Below are 20,601 nucleotides of genomic sequence, written 5' to 3' on the forward strand. Positions count from 1 at the left end.
TATATATACACTAATGATTTAAACATTCAAAACATGTAAAACAGCAATACACATCAGTAAAAGGTTAATTATTTCAGTATAATAAGGAAAGCAATTGAATTGTGTTCTTGTTAAAATTCTAATTAATCAACACTATAAAACAAAATCATTAAGTATCATAAACTCAAACAGAAAACATAATAAAAATCATATTATAAATGTTAAACAAAAAGAATAAGGGTGAGTAAGACAAAATGAGAAAAAAGCAGATATAGAAAAGGAGAAAACGGGGGGAAACAGAGGTGTGCATTCCTGTCACGGCTGCACAATAATTACTTATTCGTCGTTTATTGAAGACCTGCTCACTGCTTTTCATTACCAACAACAGACGTACAGTGAGACAAGGAGAGGAGGAGGAGGAGGAGGAGGAGAGGAAACACAGAGGAAGCACCTAAAGGAGAGTGGTGGTGATAGGTGCTGGGGGAGGTTACCACAGGAAGGCAGGGCGAGTCAGGGCGTGAGGAAAAGGAAGGGAGATGGGAGAGGAGGAGGAGGTGGTGGAGGTTGTCTGTAACACAGAACGAGTGAGAGATTTGGAGAAAGTGGAAAGAAAAAGCGGAGTATGTTCCAACCTGGTCTGTGTGGTCCTGGGGGAAGCTCCACAGCACGGTTGGATCTAGAGGTAATTGACAGACAGCATTAATCAGCGGGTGAGAAACACACCGTCTTCGCTAGCTGCCTCAGATCACATACATATTAATGAGAGGGGTGGGGGCAAGGGTGGCTGCTGCAAGCACGTGCACGCACACACACTCGCACAGTCACTCACACACAGAGCAGTGCACAGTGAAAGACAAGAGAGGATCTAGGCTGTGTGTGCTGCAAATATGCAAATCTATGATCTCAGTGTAGATATGATAGCTCATATTATACACCAAATCATGCACATTTAGGAAAGTCACTGCAACACATACTCTAGTTTATTTGCTTAATTATTCCTACATCGAKACAAGCATTGCTGTTTTGCTGAAAAGATGTAAATATTAAACCAAATAGTGATTATTATTAAAAAGGGGTTTCTGCTTGTAATAAACAACAAATGATTAAAGAGAAAGAAGATCTGATTAATTAACAGATTAAGTAAATTACATATATTGTCTTGTCTTTTCATTAAATGAAAATTTGCTAATTTATCACMAAATAAGCTTTGAGGCAAAAATGTTGTGTCTTTGTTGGTTAGGCAATCAAGAAAATTTTGTGAGTCGAGATGACCAGGTTTTCTTTTGGACATTTGGAAAAYTTCTGCACCAAACTCTGTTTTTCAAGTTCTGAAAATACTGGRCAGACTTCATGCATCAATAAAACTATTCACCCACCCTTGACTTTTCTAACCAAACATCCACTCACCCATCTACGCCTTCAAACATTTATCCATCTACCGGTAAACTGTTTGTCTAAGCAGCCATCCATCCATTCATGAATTCCTCCATACATCTGAATAGGGTTGGGCAATATTGACATAAAAATTCATCACGATTTATTGTGRCTTTTAGCCGATAACAATAAATATGATGATTAATAGATAATAATTGCACTTACATGTGGCCGATATGGTCTTGGTCTACATTTTCTGGCTTTTCTCATACTCCCTAAAAATCCATCTTATCGTTTAGAAATGTATCCATCTAACTAAACTATCCAATGATCAGCCAGTAATTCAGGAATTCCTCTAAACATCCATCCATCTATCCATCTAACATTCATCCATACATCTTTCTATGCATTTAGCCATCTAGCTATCCATCCATAAGATCATCTAGTCATCCATCCATATTTTCAAACCTAAACTTTTCATCCATCCCTTTGATATATTTTTATATGCATGAACAAAGTCATCAAGTTTTACTTTACAGATCAACCATTGATCAAGGTCATTATCATTCAGTCTTCTCTTATTTTAGTAGTTTGCTGAAACACAAATTTAAATCTTTGACAAGTTGTTTAGGTTTATATAAACAGACAAAAGACTAGTAACAAGAAATACATCTACATACACTTCTGATTAGGGATGCATAATATATTGGCATTAACACGGGTATCGGCCGATGGNACAAGTGTGTTTGTGTACTATCCGTTTTCGGCCATAACAGTAATAATAATATCAGATATTGATATCGGCTGAAATTTTCATTACGGTGCATCCCTACTTCTCATTTGTTGCGTTTCCATTGCAAATGTGCGCAAAACTTTGTCGATATTCTGTTAATGTTGAAAAAACACAGTTTTGCAACTGCGTTTGTTCTCGCGACAATTCATTGCAAACATGGCGGCCATGGATGTAAACACATAGCATATTGCTACAACGACACTAGCGCTCATCATCAGAGGAGATGTCGGCGTCTTTTATCGAGGCTTTCCAGCGACAAGTCCCTACTTGGGAGCGGCTACTTATGCTGTGTTTTTGGGGATATTGTAGTCTGTGACTTTACTACTTTATTTTACTACTTCTGTGATTTTACTACTATTTCTACTTCCTGTTATCTTCTTCGTCGTCATCTTTTTCACCAGTAGAAACAGCCGGTTGTTGATCACGTGACTCCCGTGATGTGAAAAAGGTGTTTCCATTGCAGTTTTGCGAAAAACACCAATTTCGATACGGCCGAAAAACCACCTCATCCTAGCGCAAAAACATTTTGTCAAAAAACATATTTTTTTTCGAAATTGACGTGTTTCCATTGAGCAAATTTATTTTTTGAAATAATAATTTGCGCATTTTCGTGGTCATTTGGAAATGCAGCTACTGATAATTGTTACACGAGAGCACTGAAGATAACATAGAAACACAAGCTTCTATCCTTTACAGCTGCATTGGTCACAGGTTTGTGYCATGTGGCTGAAAGCGGGCAACCACCCAGCTATAGTCTGAACAYGGGGGTTATCTGGTAAACATGATTTCCACAGCTCTAAGTTCATCCTGTGACCCCAGCAAGAACAGCAAGGGTTTAAAGAGAACAGCTTTCACATGCCAAGTTCACCRTCACAGGCATACAAAAGGTCCACAGACTCACAAACCCATACCCCCACCTCTGCTTAAATAAAACTGACTGGGAAAAAGTGAATCTTAAAGTGCAATGAGCTTGATAACACTGTCGCAACACTAACTGGGTAAACAAAAACAAACACTGTAAACAGTAAAGCTGAATATATTCTAAATGAAAAAAACAAACATTTCTTCATGAAGCAGGAGAAGATGACCAGTCTTTTGTTAAAGACCATGTGAACTCACAAACCATKTTACGATTAGTTTCATGGCTAACAAGCTAGGATGTCTGCAAGAGAGGGGAGTACAATGGACACACAACAGAGCACAGCAGAAACCACGATGCTTTACGTAATCCTATTGGATAATTTCATGGGCCTCAAACTGAAAAGGGTGGCACAGATAAAACACAACAAAGCTCACGGCCTAACAATCCAACTCTGACCAGCTTCCTTATTCCAACCCTATGATCTGCCACAGTTAAGGCTATTTTCTGCCTATTTACTGGGTGAGAGGATGGGAAATCTTGCTGATGATAAATTACACAAGAAGACAGACGGTMTATATAAAATAATAAGAGGCGTTGGGCGATTTAAGAACATAGAGGGTTGTTGTGCTCAGTGCAATGAGAGATGTGCCTGAGCATCAGGGAAGAGTTCCATCACCAAGAACCATCAAATTAATATTCAGCTCATCCCTACCAGCTGTACCCATGTTTACAGCAGTACCACAGGACACCTAGCTAGTCAGTACAGATGTGAAGAGTGGGACTGAATTCAAGATCAGGGTCTGACAGCAGCTGCRACCAAACTGAGCCAGAAAAAGAAACTTAAATATGAGCTTTTATGGTGCCATCAACACYGGTGATAAACTGAACAGTTCACAGATAAGAGTGGTTGGGAGAACATGTTTTCACAAATGGCTAAAAGATTACAGATTGATTCATCCTCTGAATGTAATTAGTGAAAACAGCAGGTGAGAAAAAGAGTATGTCCCACTTTTTTCCCCACTGCAGACAGAGAAGCTCTTTTAAGCTTAAATGAAAACCTTCTTGGTTTTTTTTATACTGCTTTTTTCTTCCATTTTGTTTCACTGTAAATGTTCTTATTTCACCCCTCATTTATGGTCCTTATCTGATCACAAACAAACCCACCACACRCTCTCACCTGCCTTTCCTTGCAGTTTTCTTGCCTCCTCACTTTAAACTCCTGCTTACAAATTTCTCCCTTTCTTACGCWGAAACACACCTTCCTCTGTGTCTGCTGGGCATGTGGTGGATGAAAAAGAAGCCTGAAGAGGGTGAAGGCTGAAAGTTGAAGGTTACAGAGGGGAAGAGGACTCCTGCTGCTCCGCCAGGGGACACAAATGTCACCATGACAGATCCTGCATTGGTTAATTCACCTTCCCCTCCTTTAAAAAAAAAAAACACACAGACACACACACTGGACACACAGAATGAGTCTCATTAAATATTTATTTCTGAATTTAGAAACATTTAAGTCAGCAGTTAACACTGCAGTCGAGGTTTGTGGAAATTTGAATTCGATTTAAAGCTTTCGAGGTGCAAATGCCGTGTTCGTAACAGTCTACTTCGGATATTTTTTCCAAAAATTTCAGCCAACTTTAAATATGAACGGGGGCCGAAAACTTTAGAGGATTTGCATTTCTTTGGAATGTTTCAACAAATGAGAATTTTTACATGCCATGTACAAAAGTTTTGAAGTTTTCAAGAAGTCATAAAAGACTGCCAGAGAAAGCAAATTCAGCACCAAGAGGTTCTGGAGGACAAGTGCAAGTATGCTGTGGATATCAACACACATGTAGTAAATTAACACCTAAGCAAATGTGGGCTGTAGGCCGCATAAACGGCTGTGAAATGAGACGGCCTAATCCACGGATGACGAATGTTTACCTGACCGCAAGCTGTGGTATAATGTGTTTTATATTTCATGCCTTCAGTTGACTTTTCACAATATAACTTAACAAAATTCAGTATTATTAAAACTTTTTAAATATAAAAAAATCATTAATAATTTGGGTTTAGCTCCACTGTCTGTGCTTGTAATTGAATTTCATTTAACATCTCATCAGAGCAATAATTTCATCAGCTAAGTTTCTAAACTTACATTTAAAAGTGAATTCTTCGACCCGTGATAAATTTCCAAAATCTTGCCAAAAAAAGAAAAAAAAAGAAAACAATAAATCTCCGCCGTCTTCCTTTTTGCTATTTAATTTGCTGACAGTGCAATGAATCCTGGAATATCCTCGGCCACGATGCAGCTTACATTTTTGGGATTTTGACAGCAGAATGAGTAGGTGCCCACTGGGGTTGGGCAATATTGGCAAAAATAATTAATCACGATTAATTGTGGTATTTAGCCGATAACGATTAATTTGACGATTAGTCCCCTGGAGTCCCTGGATATCCGTATATCCTAATCAAATGACCAGTTTAGTGGAAACGATTTGCTCTTTGTRAAAATCTGTTCCAAAYTGTGTCAAAATTACAGACTTCAGGCTATACATTAATTTTTAAATTGTGTTGATAAATAAATAAATTACAGAACTTTTTTTTAAATATTTGTTATATTTGAAGCAGAAAGGAGCACCGAGCAGGTTAATGCCTGGTGGCAATAATCGTCAAGTGCCAAAAAATAAAATCGATTAATACTTTTCTGACGATTAATTGCATATGATACGATTATGCCCAACCCTAGTCCCCACCAATTGGAACAGCCTACGGTGCGGGGCAGTGACGTAAGCAGCCGACAAATGCGCCCTACGTCAGCTGCAACCGCTGAATTGAGACGCAGCCTTAGATTTCCATCTGCAAAATGTACAGGACTTAGCTTGAAGACACTTCAGCATTAATTTACTTTTTAAAGAAGAAAAAAATCCACCCCTCCTCACTCCCTGATGTTTGTGCACAAATCTGTCACACAAACTGAGGCCTACTTGCATATTAAAATAATTTGCTAGGAGAAAAAATATCTGCCTCTCTTTCACCTGCCTCCATCAAAGCCATAAATGTGACTGACTATGTGTTTATTGTATTTTCTACAGTTGGCAAAATCTATAAAGCGCTGTTGCGAGCAGCATAAAAACAGTTCATTTTGTGTGACACCAGTGGCAGCGAGACTGACAGCATGAAAACAACCTATAGCGTGTTTCACCCTGGCGGAGCGTAAACAGATCCAATGGGTGAGAATTGAATTGAAATCACCTATTGAGAGTTAAGATTCCTCCATTCACACCCAGGAAAACGGAGGTGGGCAGAAAAGCTCAAGAAGTGACCGCTGGACTCTTGTTTGCGGTGTACCTCTGTGAAAATGTGTACAGCATGAGTAGATGTGTGTTTACAGATGGATAGCAAGCTCAGGAGTGAGTATTTACAGTATAGTAGTGTGTCCATTGATCCCTGAGGGCGTTAAGCATGGCTGACCTCCCACAGTCACAATGGGGACAACAAGCCGGCAGCTCCTGAGCCGTGACACAGATACTTGTGAGAGGGAGGGGGGGCTGAGGTGGTTTATATGGTCAAAAAAATCAATGTTTTGTCTATTTTTGAGACACCTGTCATTGAAAGGCAAAAGACAAAAGGATTTATTAGTGAAGAGCAGTAAAAATCGAAAACAGAGCAAAAAAACGGATTGGGAAGAGGAGCAGACACCTCTTCTCGTCGATCTACCTTGATCATCCGATGTGACGGGATTAAACAGAATAAACTAGCTACGTATATATTCACTCAGAGATGAGAGGAGAAATGTGCTTACAGCTTTACCTCCTATTTCTCAAATTCTCCACACAAATCTGCGTCTATTGGCTAAAAATGAAAATGCTGGCATGTTCGCCTTGGCATAAATCCGCGCTTCTTGGGATTTTCAAGTAGGCTAAAAAGAAGCTGTTGGCAGAGGATGTCATTCCTAATGCTGCTGGCTGGAGGAAAAAGTTGGCACATTATACCAGTGTGTCAGAAACCTCACACTGCCCAATGCTGCACGGCGAGTTATTCAACTTGAAGTCATTTTGTCACTAGAAGAAAAAAAAAAAAGAAAGAAGAAAAACCCAACTTGCTAACTTTGAATGACATAGTGCTGAATAAAAATAATCTTTTCAAACAACTGGAATAGGCATATGATGAACCTGAAATACGCCTACAGAGCAGAGGCAGATTTGTGCAGTTTTTCTATAGGCTCACCTTAGCAGCTCAACAACAGTGGCCTGAATGCACAGTTCGAGCTTTCAAACTGAGACTTCAGCAAAGCACAAAAAGGCCTAACCCCAAATCCAGTGTGAATACACATTTAGATGAAAGCTTTTAGTTTATAATTCTCTATACTGTGTGAATCAAACAGACTAAGAGCCCTCATGGCCATCCGATGTTGTAAAGGCATAAAAATGCACTTTTTTTCCTTCTTATTCTATCACTGACTGAATGTGTGTTGTGAGTGAATAGGAGGCCTGTTTGTTAAGGGAGGCCAAATCCCATATGGTGAACAGCAGCTCCTCTGGTGAGAAGAGAGGCTGAGAAAGCCACCGGCAGCCCCTCTCCTCCATTCGAGTTCCACAGATGAAGGGATGCAGCGCCTGCCTCTCCTTGTTCTTCTTTTTTCCCCCCTCTCCTCCCTCTTTCTTGGCCAGGGGTTAAACTGCTGCACTTTAACCTTGTTGGCAAAGATTTCATTCACTCGGTTTCTCTTGCTCGCTCTCATCTCAGAGAGGGACTTATTTCACAGTATGTAGTGGATTAGGCCCCCTCGTATGCCCCTGGACAAAAGCATTGTTTTAGCACTTGCCTGTTTGCTATAACTGGAGGAAGCTACCGAAACTAAGCGTCCACAATACGGCCATTGTGGACACGAGGCTAAAGGGACTCTGCCTCGGAGGTTGTCTAGACTTTGAGCCTGGGCCGACCGCAGTAGCAGGAGGAGAAAATCCCATCAGGCAGTGGAGTGAAAGTTAACTAAGGTAACCTGCTGTGAACCTGATGAAGATGTCAAGCCAACATATGGCAAAAAATGTCTATTGTCAGAACAAGGAGCTTTCTTCCCTCTGATGGAGGGTATGCTGGAGGAGGAGGAGGAGATGAGGGGGCAGCTAAAGAAAACTAAGGGGGAGTTGCACAACCTATAGGAAGGAATAACTGCAGTGGTCATCGTTTTACTTCTGGATCAGTAGTCTTTTTCTGGCTGGGAGGAGGCCCAGCCCCTCGACTCACAATTAAAAGGACTAAGCAGATTAACTGGCATCTTTCAAAGGCCAGCAGAAATAAACACACAGTCAGTGACGTTTAGAACATCTTTTTTTCCCCAGTTTACTTATCGCTTCTCACACTGCAAATGGCATTACATTTCATGCTGATTTTACAAGGTTTTGAGAAAAGGGAAACTTTTAAAACTATGATATGGTTCTTAAGTTTACTAATCTTGATTGGTCACACTATTTGTTACAAATAAGAAACGTAAAATGAGACAAGTTAGCCTGAGAAACTCAGATAGCTACCTGGATTTCATTCATTTAGATTAGAACTGACTTTTATTTTATATTGAAAATATTGCCATAATATTGAAATTATAACAGAGTGGTAATGTAAAAAAAATTTATTAAGAAAAAAACATACCATCAAACGCATCACAAAACTGAACCAGATTAGATCTATAAATAGGTCTGGATTTGCAAAGGAGTGATAAAATTTGCTTCCGATGTTTGAAATCTTGAATAAACAAAGAGAAAACAACCTCTAAGGTAGAGCCTGCTTTACCAGCCAAAAAACCCAACTGGCAGGCTTCACATGTGAGAGATGCTGGCCTGAGGGATTTCTAAGCCATTTCCACAGCTACATCTGAAAAAGATAAACAACAGTCTCAGCTGGAAGGAGAAGAAAGAGAGCGCTGCATGGAGATGATGTGACCCTATTAATGCCACATTAGTTGTTCCGTCTTCCCAGCTATGTGAGAAAAATGCTTCAGTGGGACGAGCTGAGGGAGGGAGGGGAGGGAGAGAGAGAGAGGAGAGACGGAATGAGAGGAGTGAAAGCGATACTGTCTCCAGGCTAGTTGGGATGCAACCCAATTTCACAGCTTCACGAATGAGTGGCACAGCATATGGATGCAACCTTTGTGACAGCCTCTACGTATCACCACATATCAACGCTGATATTCCCAGTCAGATCCCATACTGGTCCAACATTATGTCAAACACCAGCTCCGCTTGACTGCTTCTTCCAACCCAACACACACACACCGAGGCAGAGAAGTCCCGTTCGCAGGATAAAAACACTAAAAGCAGCATCTCCGTGGACAGACTCGTCTAACTTTCTCCTACTTTAAAAAAATGGGGACATATCATGCAAAGACACTTTTTTTAGCCATTAAATGCATTTTGTTGTGTACTTGGAGTCTCTAGGAGTGCAGAAAAGTTGAATTCAGTTTCTCCCGGTGCTGCGTAGATATCTTTATATTCTGTTTGGGTCATATTTTTCAACCCGTTCAGTTTTCTCTGACGTTTTCTGAACTATTGCATCACAGTATTTGTGACAGAACTGCAAAATAATTCGTATTCATTCTCCTCTGGCTCTCAGTCTCTGGCTCCAACATGTAAGGCTGGATGGACAAGTCTCCCCTTGTTGACGTCTTTTAATTAATGTGTTAAAATAATTTCTGCACCGCTATGTAGCTGTAAACCCTTCCATCAAAGTGGAATGAACTGCTTTGAATCCAAACTCCTCGTTCGGATTTAAAGAGACAGCCTAAAAACGAGTTGATCTGACCTCAGAAAAGGGGTGAAAGAGGGGCTTGTGGAGTTACAATAAGGAGGAATTTAGACCAAAGCATTGAAGTTCCACTTTATATAACCACCAAATGAATGATTTAAATGTGAAAAAGAAGGAAGGATTTAAAAGCATGACATGTCTACTTTAAAGGGATGTGCCCGAAAAGTGGCGCTATAACCTAAAATCCAAGATATGGCCTAGTTTTCATTTCCAAACACACTGAAAATGAAAATACATTGTTTTGGTCTCAATTTTACAAGTAAACAGTGATGATTTCATCTCCAGGTGCTGGCTAGCTGAAATATATCTTGATGTAAATACAAATTTCTGTCCATATGGTCCAACCATCTGCCTTAGTCAAACCATCTATGAAACATGGTAAAATAATAGCTCTATCATTAAGCTGGCATGCAAAAACTCTGTCAAAGACAACATTTAAGTAAAGTGTTTGTTACCGATGAAATAATTTTGGAAAAGGTAACAAAAGATTTACTATTAAGTAGAATGAGTTGGGTGAAGTGTTATAAAAAAAACTGCAAGGAGAAGTGACAAAATGACTCTGATTAATGATCAGGTCACTGGAAGAGAGTTGTTTCGCAAAGAGTTTGTTGTCTTTGAGACGGTGGTGTCATCAGAGGAAATACCACGCGCAGCACAGCAGCTCCTTGAGGTGTGGAGGGGATCGATCTCGGTTAATGTCATATGGCACAGCACCCAGAGGCAGCCGCGTGGTGCTGATGACAGTGTAAAGCCTTGCCTTTGGCGGCTACACGCTCGGTGGTGCTGAGCTGTGATTTGAAGTTCACATGCAAAGGCTGACAGACAGACAGCTCTCAGTCATGCAGTCACTGAGTCAGTCAGCCCATCTTTCCACAGGGATGGCATTGTTATGTGTTTCTGTTAAAAGTGTACAACAGTGCCTAATCTCTAACATATACACAGGGGCCTGTGGGCAAAGTACTGATGGAAAAAATACAGCGCAAACCTCCAAGGTTCTGTGGTTCACACTTGCCTCTAATGCACTTCTCTAAAATGTAAATACGTTTACCAAAAAAACAAAAAAATAAACACAAATGGATGTTGGAAAACCATAACTTTTTAGAGGAAATTTTTGAGCTTGTGCTTCGGTAAAAAAAAAAAAAAAGAACCCTTATCTAGAAAAAAATTCAACCATTCGCCTATTTCTTAAATATTTTATGATTACTTTAATTAGGTTTGTGACAGACCTGTCTGTGTCACAGAAATCTATATAAACAGTCACTCTGATTTACGTCAAGCAATGAAAACAACCTTTTTCACATTTTACTTTTGTTTAAAGTGAAAAATAATAAATGATTTTTATTTTTTCATGACAGCACAGTGAACTACAAACATGCAACTATGAAAAAAATGGTTTTACATAGTTTTATATAATGTAGACAAATGAGCATAAATGTATATTTCTAATTGGATTTTTTTTATTGCAAGCACATTTATTAGACAAAATATAGGATTCAATATACTGTTGGAYAAAGATAAAGCTTTCAGCCAACTAAACCTATGACCACAACTCTAGAGTTTGAAAGAGAATGAAAAAAAAAGTTTATTACTTCTTATGTCATTAACTTATGGAGCCCACGAGGGGACATGGAGGAATTTTTTTCTTTTTGCGTTCCCACACAAAAATATTGCGTTACTCGCAAAAGTCGTTAAACACTGTTGTGCCTGCCGGTTTATTAACAAACTCACATGTTCACCATTAGCGAGTTAGCCTACTGCTTTAATTCAGCTTCAGAATGAATATATCACACAGCCACGCATGGAAGTATGTCATATGCCGATATTTTAACACAGTGCAGCCACRCAACATCAACGTCAATTTCACTAACTTGTGGCGAGACATCCTGTTTTGGTAACCAGATATTTCAAAATAAAAGTCTGATTTAATTCAGTTCATATACAAATCAAATTTTTGCGTGGGAATGCAAAATCATATTGTGAGGTAACGCAAAAGTATTGCGAGGGAACGCAAAAGAAAAAAATCCCCCCAAGTCCYCTCACGAGCTCCGTATTAATTAAACAAATGTTTCCTCTACACTTTACTGTACTAATCTACACAAAAAAATWCATTTTTAACTGCAGCTGAAAATTACAAATAATTTCAAAAATGTTTTGTTTGAACCATACATTTTAAATTTATTATTACAAAAGAGTTGGATCATATAAAACAATGATGTCATTTAATGTCTGTGTCATCCAGGAACAGGTTCTTCCATCTGCTACAACAATAAATGTTATTTATCCTCTCCAAATTATTTAATATTCCTTCATTTCTTTTWCCAATTACAAGTCACTACCATCACAGAATCAAAAGGAGATTATCTCRTTGAGGATCAATAGGACATAAACACCATTGCCATTACAAAAACAAAATGGTGTAATAAATGTCATAGAAAATTAAAGATGGGTATTAAATACTTATCTATGTGAGGTTAATACCTACAAAAAAAAACAACAAAAGATCAAGAGGGCAAATTGCATGATTTGCAACAATAAACTGTCTAAGACATTTACATAGACATCAAGGATTGACCTATTTTTTTCTGTCCCACAAAAAGTAGGCCAGAAYCCAAATTAGGGGCCAGTTGGGGTACAACACCCATGTAAACGCCATCGTCTTTACAGTAATTGTGTGTCGTTAGGCAAAACTCGCAGCAGCCTTGAGCGGAGAGACGTAGCCTTAGGGCATAGCTGTTGACATGTAAATAGCAAGAATGGAAGCTGAAATGACAGCACAGACAGTRGGCCTGTAGTTTGGCCTGGACTTGACTGTGGCCACAAAATTAAGGTTTAAAAAGACAGTAAAGTCTAGACATTGGGATACCAGTCCTCATATCATGTCAATAAGTAGGTTGATTTTCTTAATTGGCGTGGAAAGCACATTTCTGTCGCTACATTATTCATCTTTTATAGTATCAGTATACCTGGCAGCCGACCAATGAGGCCAAACAGCAACCTGAAAATCAATCTTTTACAGATGATGCTTTTTATCTTCTTTTACATCTCATCTGGAATTTGGAGTTAGGAAATAATAACACTTTTGATAAATAAAACAATACAAACAAAAATGTATCTATGCCAGCCAGAAGACAGTCAATGAACTTGTTTGTGCACCCACTCTGCATTTTAAATCACAAACATTCACGAGGGCTCCAGTTAGAAGATTTTAAAAGAATTTATGCAGATTTGTTTGCTATAGTTGGTTGAAATGTTTAATGAGATATTGAGGTTTCCTCCTGCAAACAAAAAAGAAAATTTCAGTTGCGAATACAGTCATAAAAAAGRCAAAAATCCTGTTAAAATGCACCCTAGTCAAAAATAGTCAAYGCATATTTGAGCAGGGATTTATTATGAAATCTAATTTGGCAGACTAATTTGCTAGACTAGGACAGATTACAATCCCTAAAGCTACATTAAAGCAGGGGCTACACTAATCCCGTTTAGATGGGGGCTGAACTAGGCCACAGTGGCATTACATACATAAGAACCAGCCAATTATTGCTCTTTTACTCAGAATAACAGGTTTTGTGTGGTTGTTGGATGGCTGTTTGTGTTTGGTTGTATATGCTTGTGCCATCTGCTGTACAAAAAAATGCACTATACTCCCAAACGCCACTTGTCACTTAGTCACAGGATTCATATGGAAGACTAAGCTACATGGAAGCTAGATCAGGCTGGACAATCTTATGACCTTTGCTTTAAGCTTTTAGCTTTTAAACATAAAAACATACCAGCTTTTATGGGGCTGTGAACGTTTTCGAGCTAAAAATTCAAGAGCGGTCTCAAGGGAATAKATTTCCCTGCCAAGCACATGCAGACAGATGCACAAACAAAAAACAAGCCACCAACAAGACCGCTGTGAGGCTTCAAGCAGGGATAATGTGACGAAACTCCTCTGCATTCATCAAAATCTTCTCAATTTAAATTATTGATCAGGTCCCTGCTTTTCTCCACATTTTCGCAGTGAAAGGGGGAGGTCTAAAAATAGCCCGTTAGTGTCGGTGCCTAGAAGTCGTTCCATGTTCCCGGWGTCTGGCAGCATTAGTGAATTCTGATGAGCCTCCTGCAGTTCTTCTCAGCTGACGTGCATGAGCTCACACAAACCGTGCTGCTGTGCACAAAAGCATGCACACAAACTGTACACTTCAACATATACACGCTACCACATGGGCCTCACAAAACAGCTTTCCCCTGGACTTTCAGTGCTGTGTAAGTGAGTGAGAAGGCTCAGCCTCTGCTGTGATCTCGCTCTCTCAGTGGATATTCATACTAACATCAGCACTTTCTTTACCCCCGGCTCGTCTAGTTTTGTCCCACTTCTTCTTTCTTCAGCCAATAACCATTTCAGTTTTTGAGAAACAACTGAGAAGTCCACTTGCAGCTCTGATGATGGCTTTGTTCACCCTCTGCATGCCAAAGTGTAATTAAGTCATATGACAAGAAGTCCTTTTTCCACCCTTTGTGTATAGCTTCTATCTCTCCGTCATAACCAACAGGAAAGCAGGAAGGAAGGACTACGACTTGTCACTGGTTAACCAATGGTGTGATCACAAAAGATATAAATAGGGGAGACACGGCCGACATGAAGTGAAAAAGACCAGCAGCTTTTAGGAGAATAAACAGAAACCTACACAGATGAGTTTTATCTAAAAAAAAAAAAACAGTTCTTTACATCGTTTTAAACCCAGGAAACAAACTATGAATTATTATTTGCTAACATTGTTAAATATAACTATAAAAACAGAAATCGTAAAAATTCTATGTAACATTTGTATGTGATGAATGAGTCAGTGTGGCACAGCAAAAATAAAAAATAAAAAAAACACAAGAAAAAAAAACAAACGTCATGTTATTTATCATTTAAAATATGAAGTTATAAAAAAAATGGCCACTCAATCGATATATAAGTTGCATGAGTTTTTAATCATTTAGTTGAAGAACRATTAAGAAAAWTTTGCTGAAAGAGAAAGACTAAGCTTTGAATTAGCAAAGTATCTGATCAGTGCTGGGCACAGTTAAACAAGAAGTTAAGTTCACTAACCACTAATCTGCTAAACAAGAATCTTAGGTCTGCAAACACTAAACTGCTAAATAAATAAATCCTAGTTGAAGACTGGTGGGACTGACACAAACTTGTTAGTTTTCGATTGGTTTATTTTGAAGGTAATTGGGATCATTTGTGGCAAACTGGCCAGTCCAAACCATAGCTACAATTTGTGATACTTCCAGTTTACCCCTTTCAGAATAAAAGTATTTCTAAATCAAGTTTGTATTTTATAAATACTGTTTACATTTAGTCAAACAACAAATAGAAAACACTTTATCAACCATATTAACCATATTTTATACATGATCAAATTTTGTATTTGTTGTTTAATTTATTTCTTATTATTTCTTTTTGATGCTCTTAGTTTAAAGTTTAGACGCTGAAGATGCGACATGAACGGTGCCTGACATGTCTGACACTGCTTATGAGAGCGGTTACTTTTTATTTAATATAGATGGCATAAGAATAGAAGTTTAACACTTGTGATTTTTTTTTCGTACTTAGAATTAGCGGAGCCTAATTAAGCAGAAGCTAATTGATCTGCTAAAGTTATAGAAAAAAAACAACCAATCCACTAAATGAGAATCTGGTTCCGCTATTAGTCATTTAGTGGATTAGTGGAACTGTGTCCGTCCTAAATGTTACCAGTCTGTTTTCTTTTATTGTATCTCAATTTCTGTTGTCATAAAACACTTTTATATATATAAAGACACATGCTAATAAAAGGGTGTGACTAAATGAAATAAGAATAACTAGAGTTTTCAGTTGAACATCAAAGCCTTGTGGAAAGCACCTACCACATTGTATTTATAAAAGTCAAGATTTATTTGACATTTACATAAGAAGAGCGATGTTACACAAAAATGGGGAATAAAAATTTTCCATCTGTAGCCTACTCCTTCTTTATCTGCACATTAACTGCAAGTATGACTGATGCTCCTGCTAAGAACTGCTCACCTCAATGATGCTATTGTTAGCCATGTGCATACTCACTGAACCTACAGTCAGCTCCATATATATTTGGACACTGACACAAATTTTGTACTTTTACCTGTTTACTGAAACATATTCAAGTTATAGTTATATAATGTACATGGACATAAAGTCCAGACATTCAGCTTTCATTTGAGGGTATCCACATTAAAATTGGATGAAGGGTTTAGGAGTTTCAGCTCCTTAACATGTGCCACCTTGTTTTTAATGGGACCAAAAGTAATTGGACAATTGACTCCAAGGCTATTTCATGGACAGGTGTGGGCAATCCCTTCGTTACGTCATTCTCAATTAAGCAGATAAAAGGCCTGGTTTTCAACCAAGTACTAGAACTGAATATTTTATTTACAATTATTTAATCTGTCCAATTACTGAAATGAAGAGGTTGTGTTTAAAAGATACTTTAGTTCCTCACATTTTTATGCAATCATTTTGTTCAACCCACTGAATTAAAGCTGAAAGTCTGAACTTCAACTGCATCTGAATTGTTTTGTTTAAAATTCATTGTGGTAATGTCTAGAACCAAAATTAGAAAAATGTTGTCTCTGTCCAAATATATATATGGACCTAACTGTATCCATTTTATGCTTTCACTAGAAAGCCTAGGGCAATATTTAGACACCTTCTGCAAGGCACTCCAATAGGCTAAAGCACTGGCATCATTAACCAATTCTGAGCTGCTACTGTTTACAGTGTGAAGTTGTATTAATGAGCCTGATGGAATGAGCTTGTGTGCTAAATATGGCCCAGGGGCCTCCAGTTGATGATCAATTTAGTTACATTTTTAATTGTGGTTCTGATCTATTATCAGTTATAAATGTATTTTAATGTCCACACAATAAAACTGCTAATAAAATAAGAAAATGTTCATTACTTCTGTCTTTGACATATTTTCAAAAGCTTTAAAATAAATCTGACTGCCACTAGAATTTAAGATAAGTGACTGATAATCACCCTACCCACACGAACATGCAATGTGCATCTGTGTGTGTGGGGGGGGGGTCCTCTAAGTTTACCCGCAATTTGATCATTATCATAGCAAGGAAGTGAAATACTTCCTCAATTATGTTCAGAGGAAACAGCTTAAAATGAACAAAGTTCTCCATGTAGTGTGTGCATAAAAGAGCTAAACTTGCAAAATTCTGTGGGCGAGACAGAAAAGAAAGGCAAGAGTTTTGGTATAAAAAGAACGTGTGAGACTCGGGGGTTCTGTCTGAAGGAGTGGGCTCCCTCTAATGACCAATCAACACCCTCCTTGCTGCCACGGCATCTGCGACAACTCCTATGGCCCCCACGTCTGAGTGTGAGCCCATCATGAGCTCAACACAAAACTGGGACCCAATCAGACCTCAGAACCAACAATGCTTGGGTTGAGGAGCGCTRACATTTTGCAGAATGTCATCACTTTTTAAACCCCTTTTTTTAAAGTTCTACTACAAAGGAGCTCTTCTGAACAAGTAAGATGGGAGAAAAAGGGAAGAAGTGAAAGCTGGGGTGGGGGGGTACATCATAGTGTTGCTTCAAGGAGGCTACAACTGAGGAGGGAGCAGACTGATAAACTAGTGTGCAGAAGGTGACACTTTGACCTTTTGAATCACAGTGAATGAAAGTAATTCTCAGAATTGTTCAGCAAAGCAGTGACAACAATGAAAGAGTTAATGTCTGTACTGTAGCTGTCTGCTCTTTTAAGTGCTTATATTTTACGCATTTTCCGTAATGCTGCAAAATGTAATTTTTATTAAAAGTGGAAATACAGAAACAGACAATGAACCTGTGACTTTACTCGGAAAAGAACACAGACTTCTGAGAATATCTATGACGGGAATAAGTTTAGTCATACAAAGAAAAAATGTAATCTACATAACTCGTAAAAGTCAAAGTGTTGTTGGAATGCAGAACAAAAGGCATGAACAGAAATGTGCATGTTGAACAAATCAAAAAAAAAGATAAATTATAACCCGTATGAAGTAAATCTCTGACCGGTTAAGTGTCAGTGTTAATCCAGCTGCCGTCAAAGAGTTTAATTTTAATACTAAATCGTTCCCTTAATTGCAGCATAAATGTTGCTGTAAAACTGATATGTTGATCTATTACGTTTATTGCTTTGTTAGTGGGAACAATCTGGCTGGAGGGAGCAGGCGAGGACAGGTAGCATCTGTCCCCACCTACTGCCTTGGCAGCATTAGCGTCATCTGCTAGCTTTGGCAGCATCTTGGAAGCACATCAATATGGCTTTATGTAGCCGCGGCCACTAGTAGCTAGCATGCCAGTCACGCTCTCAGGCAATGCTTGCTCACAGCCTGAGCATCTACACAGCAGTGAGCCAACAGAACTGAGCGGGGGCTGAACAGGGACGCCAGGTCTCCATGGACCTGCATGGGGTGGGAAAAAAAGGGGCCAGAGACTGTTATCTATCCACAGATCCGTGGTTAGAAGTGTAGGGGCCGATTCCAGGTATGAACACTGCCACCACTGTAGCTATAACTTTATTTTCGCATTGTTTTTGTTTTGTTTCTGCAACACTTGTGCTGTGGAATGCTGATGCACATGAAACAAGTACCAGCAAATTTACCGGCAGCCAAAAGGCCAAGGCAGTGGATTACTGCTGATGTTGTTCTCTGTTTGCTCAAAAAAATAAAATAAAATAAAAATAAAACTCTTCCTATGGGATTAATGACTGAGAGCTGGTCCAGCACAAACACATTTCAGACCACTAGCAAAGTTAATCCTTGTGAACTACATGCCTTTAGCTCCACAATTACAAATTAACAATGTTCTCTTCAACCACAGCAGATTAGAATCATATCATTCAGGGACTGAATAACGTACTTATAACTGTGTGAACACATGCAAATAAAAAAAACTTGAGCTAAGGATAATATCTCAAGCTGCAACTGTTGGAGACTATGGTGATGCAAAAATGCGAGAAAACAGGTGGTTGAAGTCTCACTGAATTTTGAGTGTTTGCGATCAAGAAACCAGCGAGCCGTGCAGCCATGTTTTAGGCAACCAGGTTTAGAAAACTTTCATGCACACGGCTTATAAAAATGTATTCTAGCACATGCACAATATTTTGTTGTCTACCACTGCCCACATTGTAACCACCTTGGCCTGCTTGTTATTCACCTCAGCAGCTGCCTCCATGTATATGATTTAATCTAGTGGAGTGCACTTTGAAAGCAAAGTTTGGCCCTCTGAGGTACCTTGCACTGCCAGATGAAATACTAAAAAACAAAAATGTACTGAAAGACATGCCCTTTCAGCGGCTGTGGACTCACTATAGGTTGGTGCTTATGCAAAAATCAACTTTTTGGGCTTTCTATCATGTAATGTTATTCCCTCATCAAACACAGAGTGCTACTTTGACTCATGCATGAATGTTTAAGAAATCCTTGAATCTCCTGTGGTAGCCATTTGGAGGTGCCTAAACACTTGCTGGTACAAAGCACCGCCTATTTACCCAAAGCTCCTCCCTGGAGCTCAGTCCCCAGTCGAGTTCCTGCCCCACATAGCACCCCTCCCCCATGCCTCCCCCACACAGATCCAGACTAGGAAAACCTATCCTAAATATGGTGGATGTTCATGATCTCATTGCAAAACATGGCTTCATAATAATGTATATTTATTGTTTTTTTGCACAAAGTAGCTTTACACTGACGTATATGTATGAGAGGATGACTGGGAGACATATTACCAAGCTGAAACATTTTGTAAGGGCTTCTGTACTCGCTCTGGTTCTTCTGAAAACMTATTTTTGGTCTGACGTGGGATCATTTGAGTAAGGCTCAACTTCATCCTGAGTTGCCATTTTCCAAAGCCAATGTTTTTTTTTATTCACGTGTTTCTGCCCATTGAATATTTTCTACGACAGCCAACATTATATAATTTTGCTTTTTTTACGCAATAAAATAGAACACTCCTACAAAATGTTGTAAATGGCATGAAGCCTTGTTGTGAAGATGTGCTGAAGTGGGAGTGTCGGAAACGGTAGTAGGTTCTTAAAGAAGGCCAATTTCAAGACATTTAGAAAGGCTATGATGAAATTTTATTTTTGATATATACAACATTTTCATAACAAATGAAGGCAAGAGTTACTTGATTGCAGTAGAGAATTGAGCCATGTACCTGGAAAATACACAATTCCACACCTTTGGTGTAAATAAAGCTAAACTCAATGTTTAAGAAGCTACCAAAAACTAGATAACAATTGGCATTTCTACCAGAGGAGACCTTATCAAAATGGCAACGTTCTACAAATACAGTATTTGGCTAAATGATTTAACTTTAATGTTAATGTGCATACCGAACATTTAGTCAAAATACTGTAAAAAGGGGTATTACCTACTGAACAAATCTTTGGCTTTGTCATTGCTAAACTGTTTATCCATCAAAAATCTAAGTAATTAAACTAGTCCACTAATTTATTATTCCTATTTAAAAGAAATTAGGGCTGCACAATATTAGGAAAACCTGCAACGTGCGATAACAGTGCTTAATATTGCAATGACAATATGACTTGCAATAAAATGAACAAGTACTTAATTATGCAGTGTTGGTGTCTTTCTGCTCTGGGTTCAGAGCAAACGAACAACTTATTTCCATTCCAACATGACAGTTTTATTTTTACAGAGTGCAACTAGACACAGCTGCTGCACTAGAAATGAAACAACAAACTGTACGCAATACATTTTCCTAAGGCTTTAAAACGGCATTCCCATAAAACATTCTAAA

The 20,601-nt window shown here is 38.7% G+C and overlaps 1 protein-coding gene across 7 annotated transcripts in view; it reads right to left on the minus strand.

The window, feature by feature from the left end:
* dennd1b (DENN/MADD domain containing 1B) overlaps positions 1-20,601 on the minus strand; it is a 118,238-nt gene that overhangs the window by 92,962 nt on the left and 4,675 nt on the right. For 6 of the 7 annotated variants that reach the window (XM_014007317.1, XM_014007316.1, XM_014007311.1 and 3 more), the window contains exon 3: positions 612-655. The exons of the other annotated variant lie outside the window; for it this stretch is intronic. In XM_014007317.1, the coding sequence (XP_013862771.1) occupies positions 612-655 (44 nt within the window). The remainder of the gene's footprint in view (positions 1-611; positions 656-20,601) is intronic. 7 annotated transcript variants of the gene reach the window in all.

Source organism: Austrofundulus limnaeus, unplaced genomic scaffold (assembly GCF_001266775.1).
Source record: "Austrofundulus limnaeus strain Quisiro unplaced genomic scaffold, Austrofundulus_limnaeus-1.0 Scaffold41, whole genome shotgun sequence".
Taxonomy (NCBI): domain Eukaryota; kingdom Metazoa; phylum Chordata; class Actinopteri; order Cyprinodontiformes; family Rivulidae; genus Austrofundulus; species Austrofundulus limnaeus.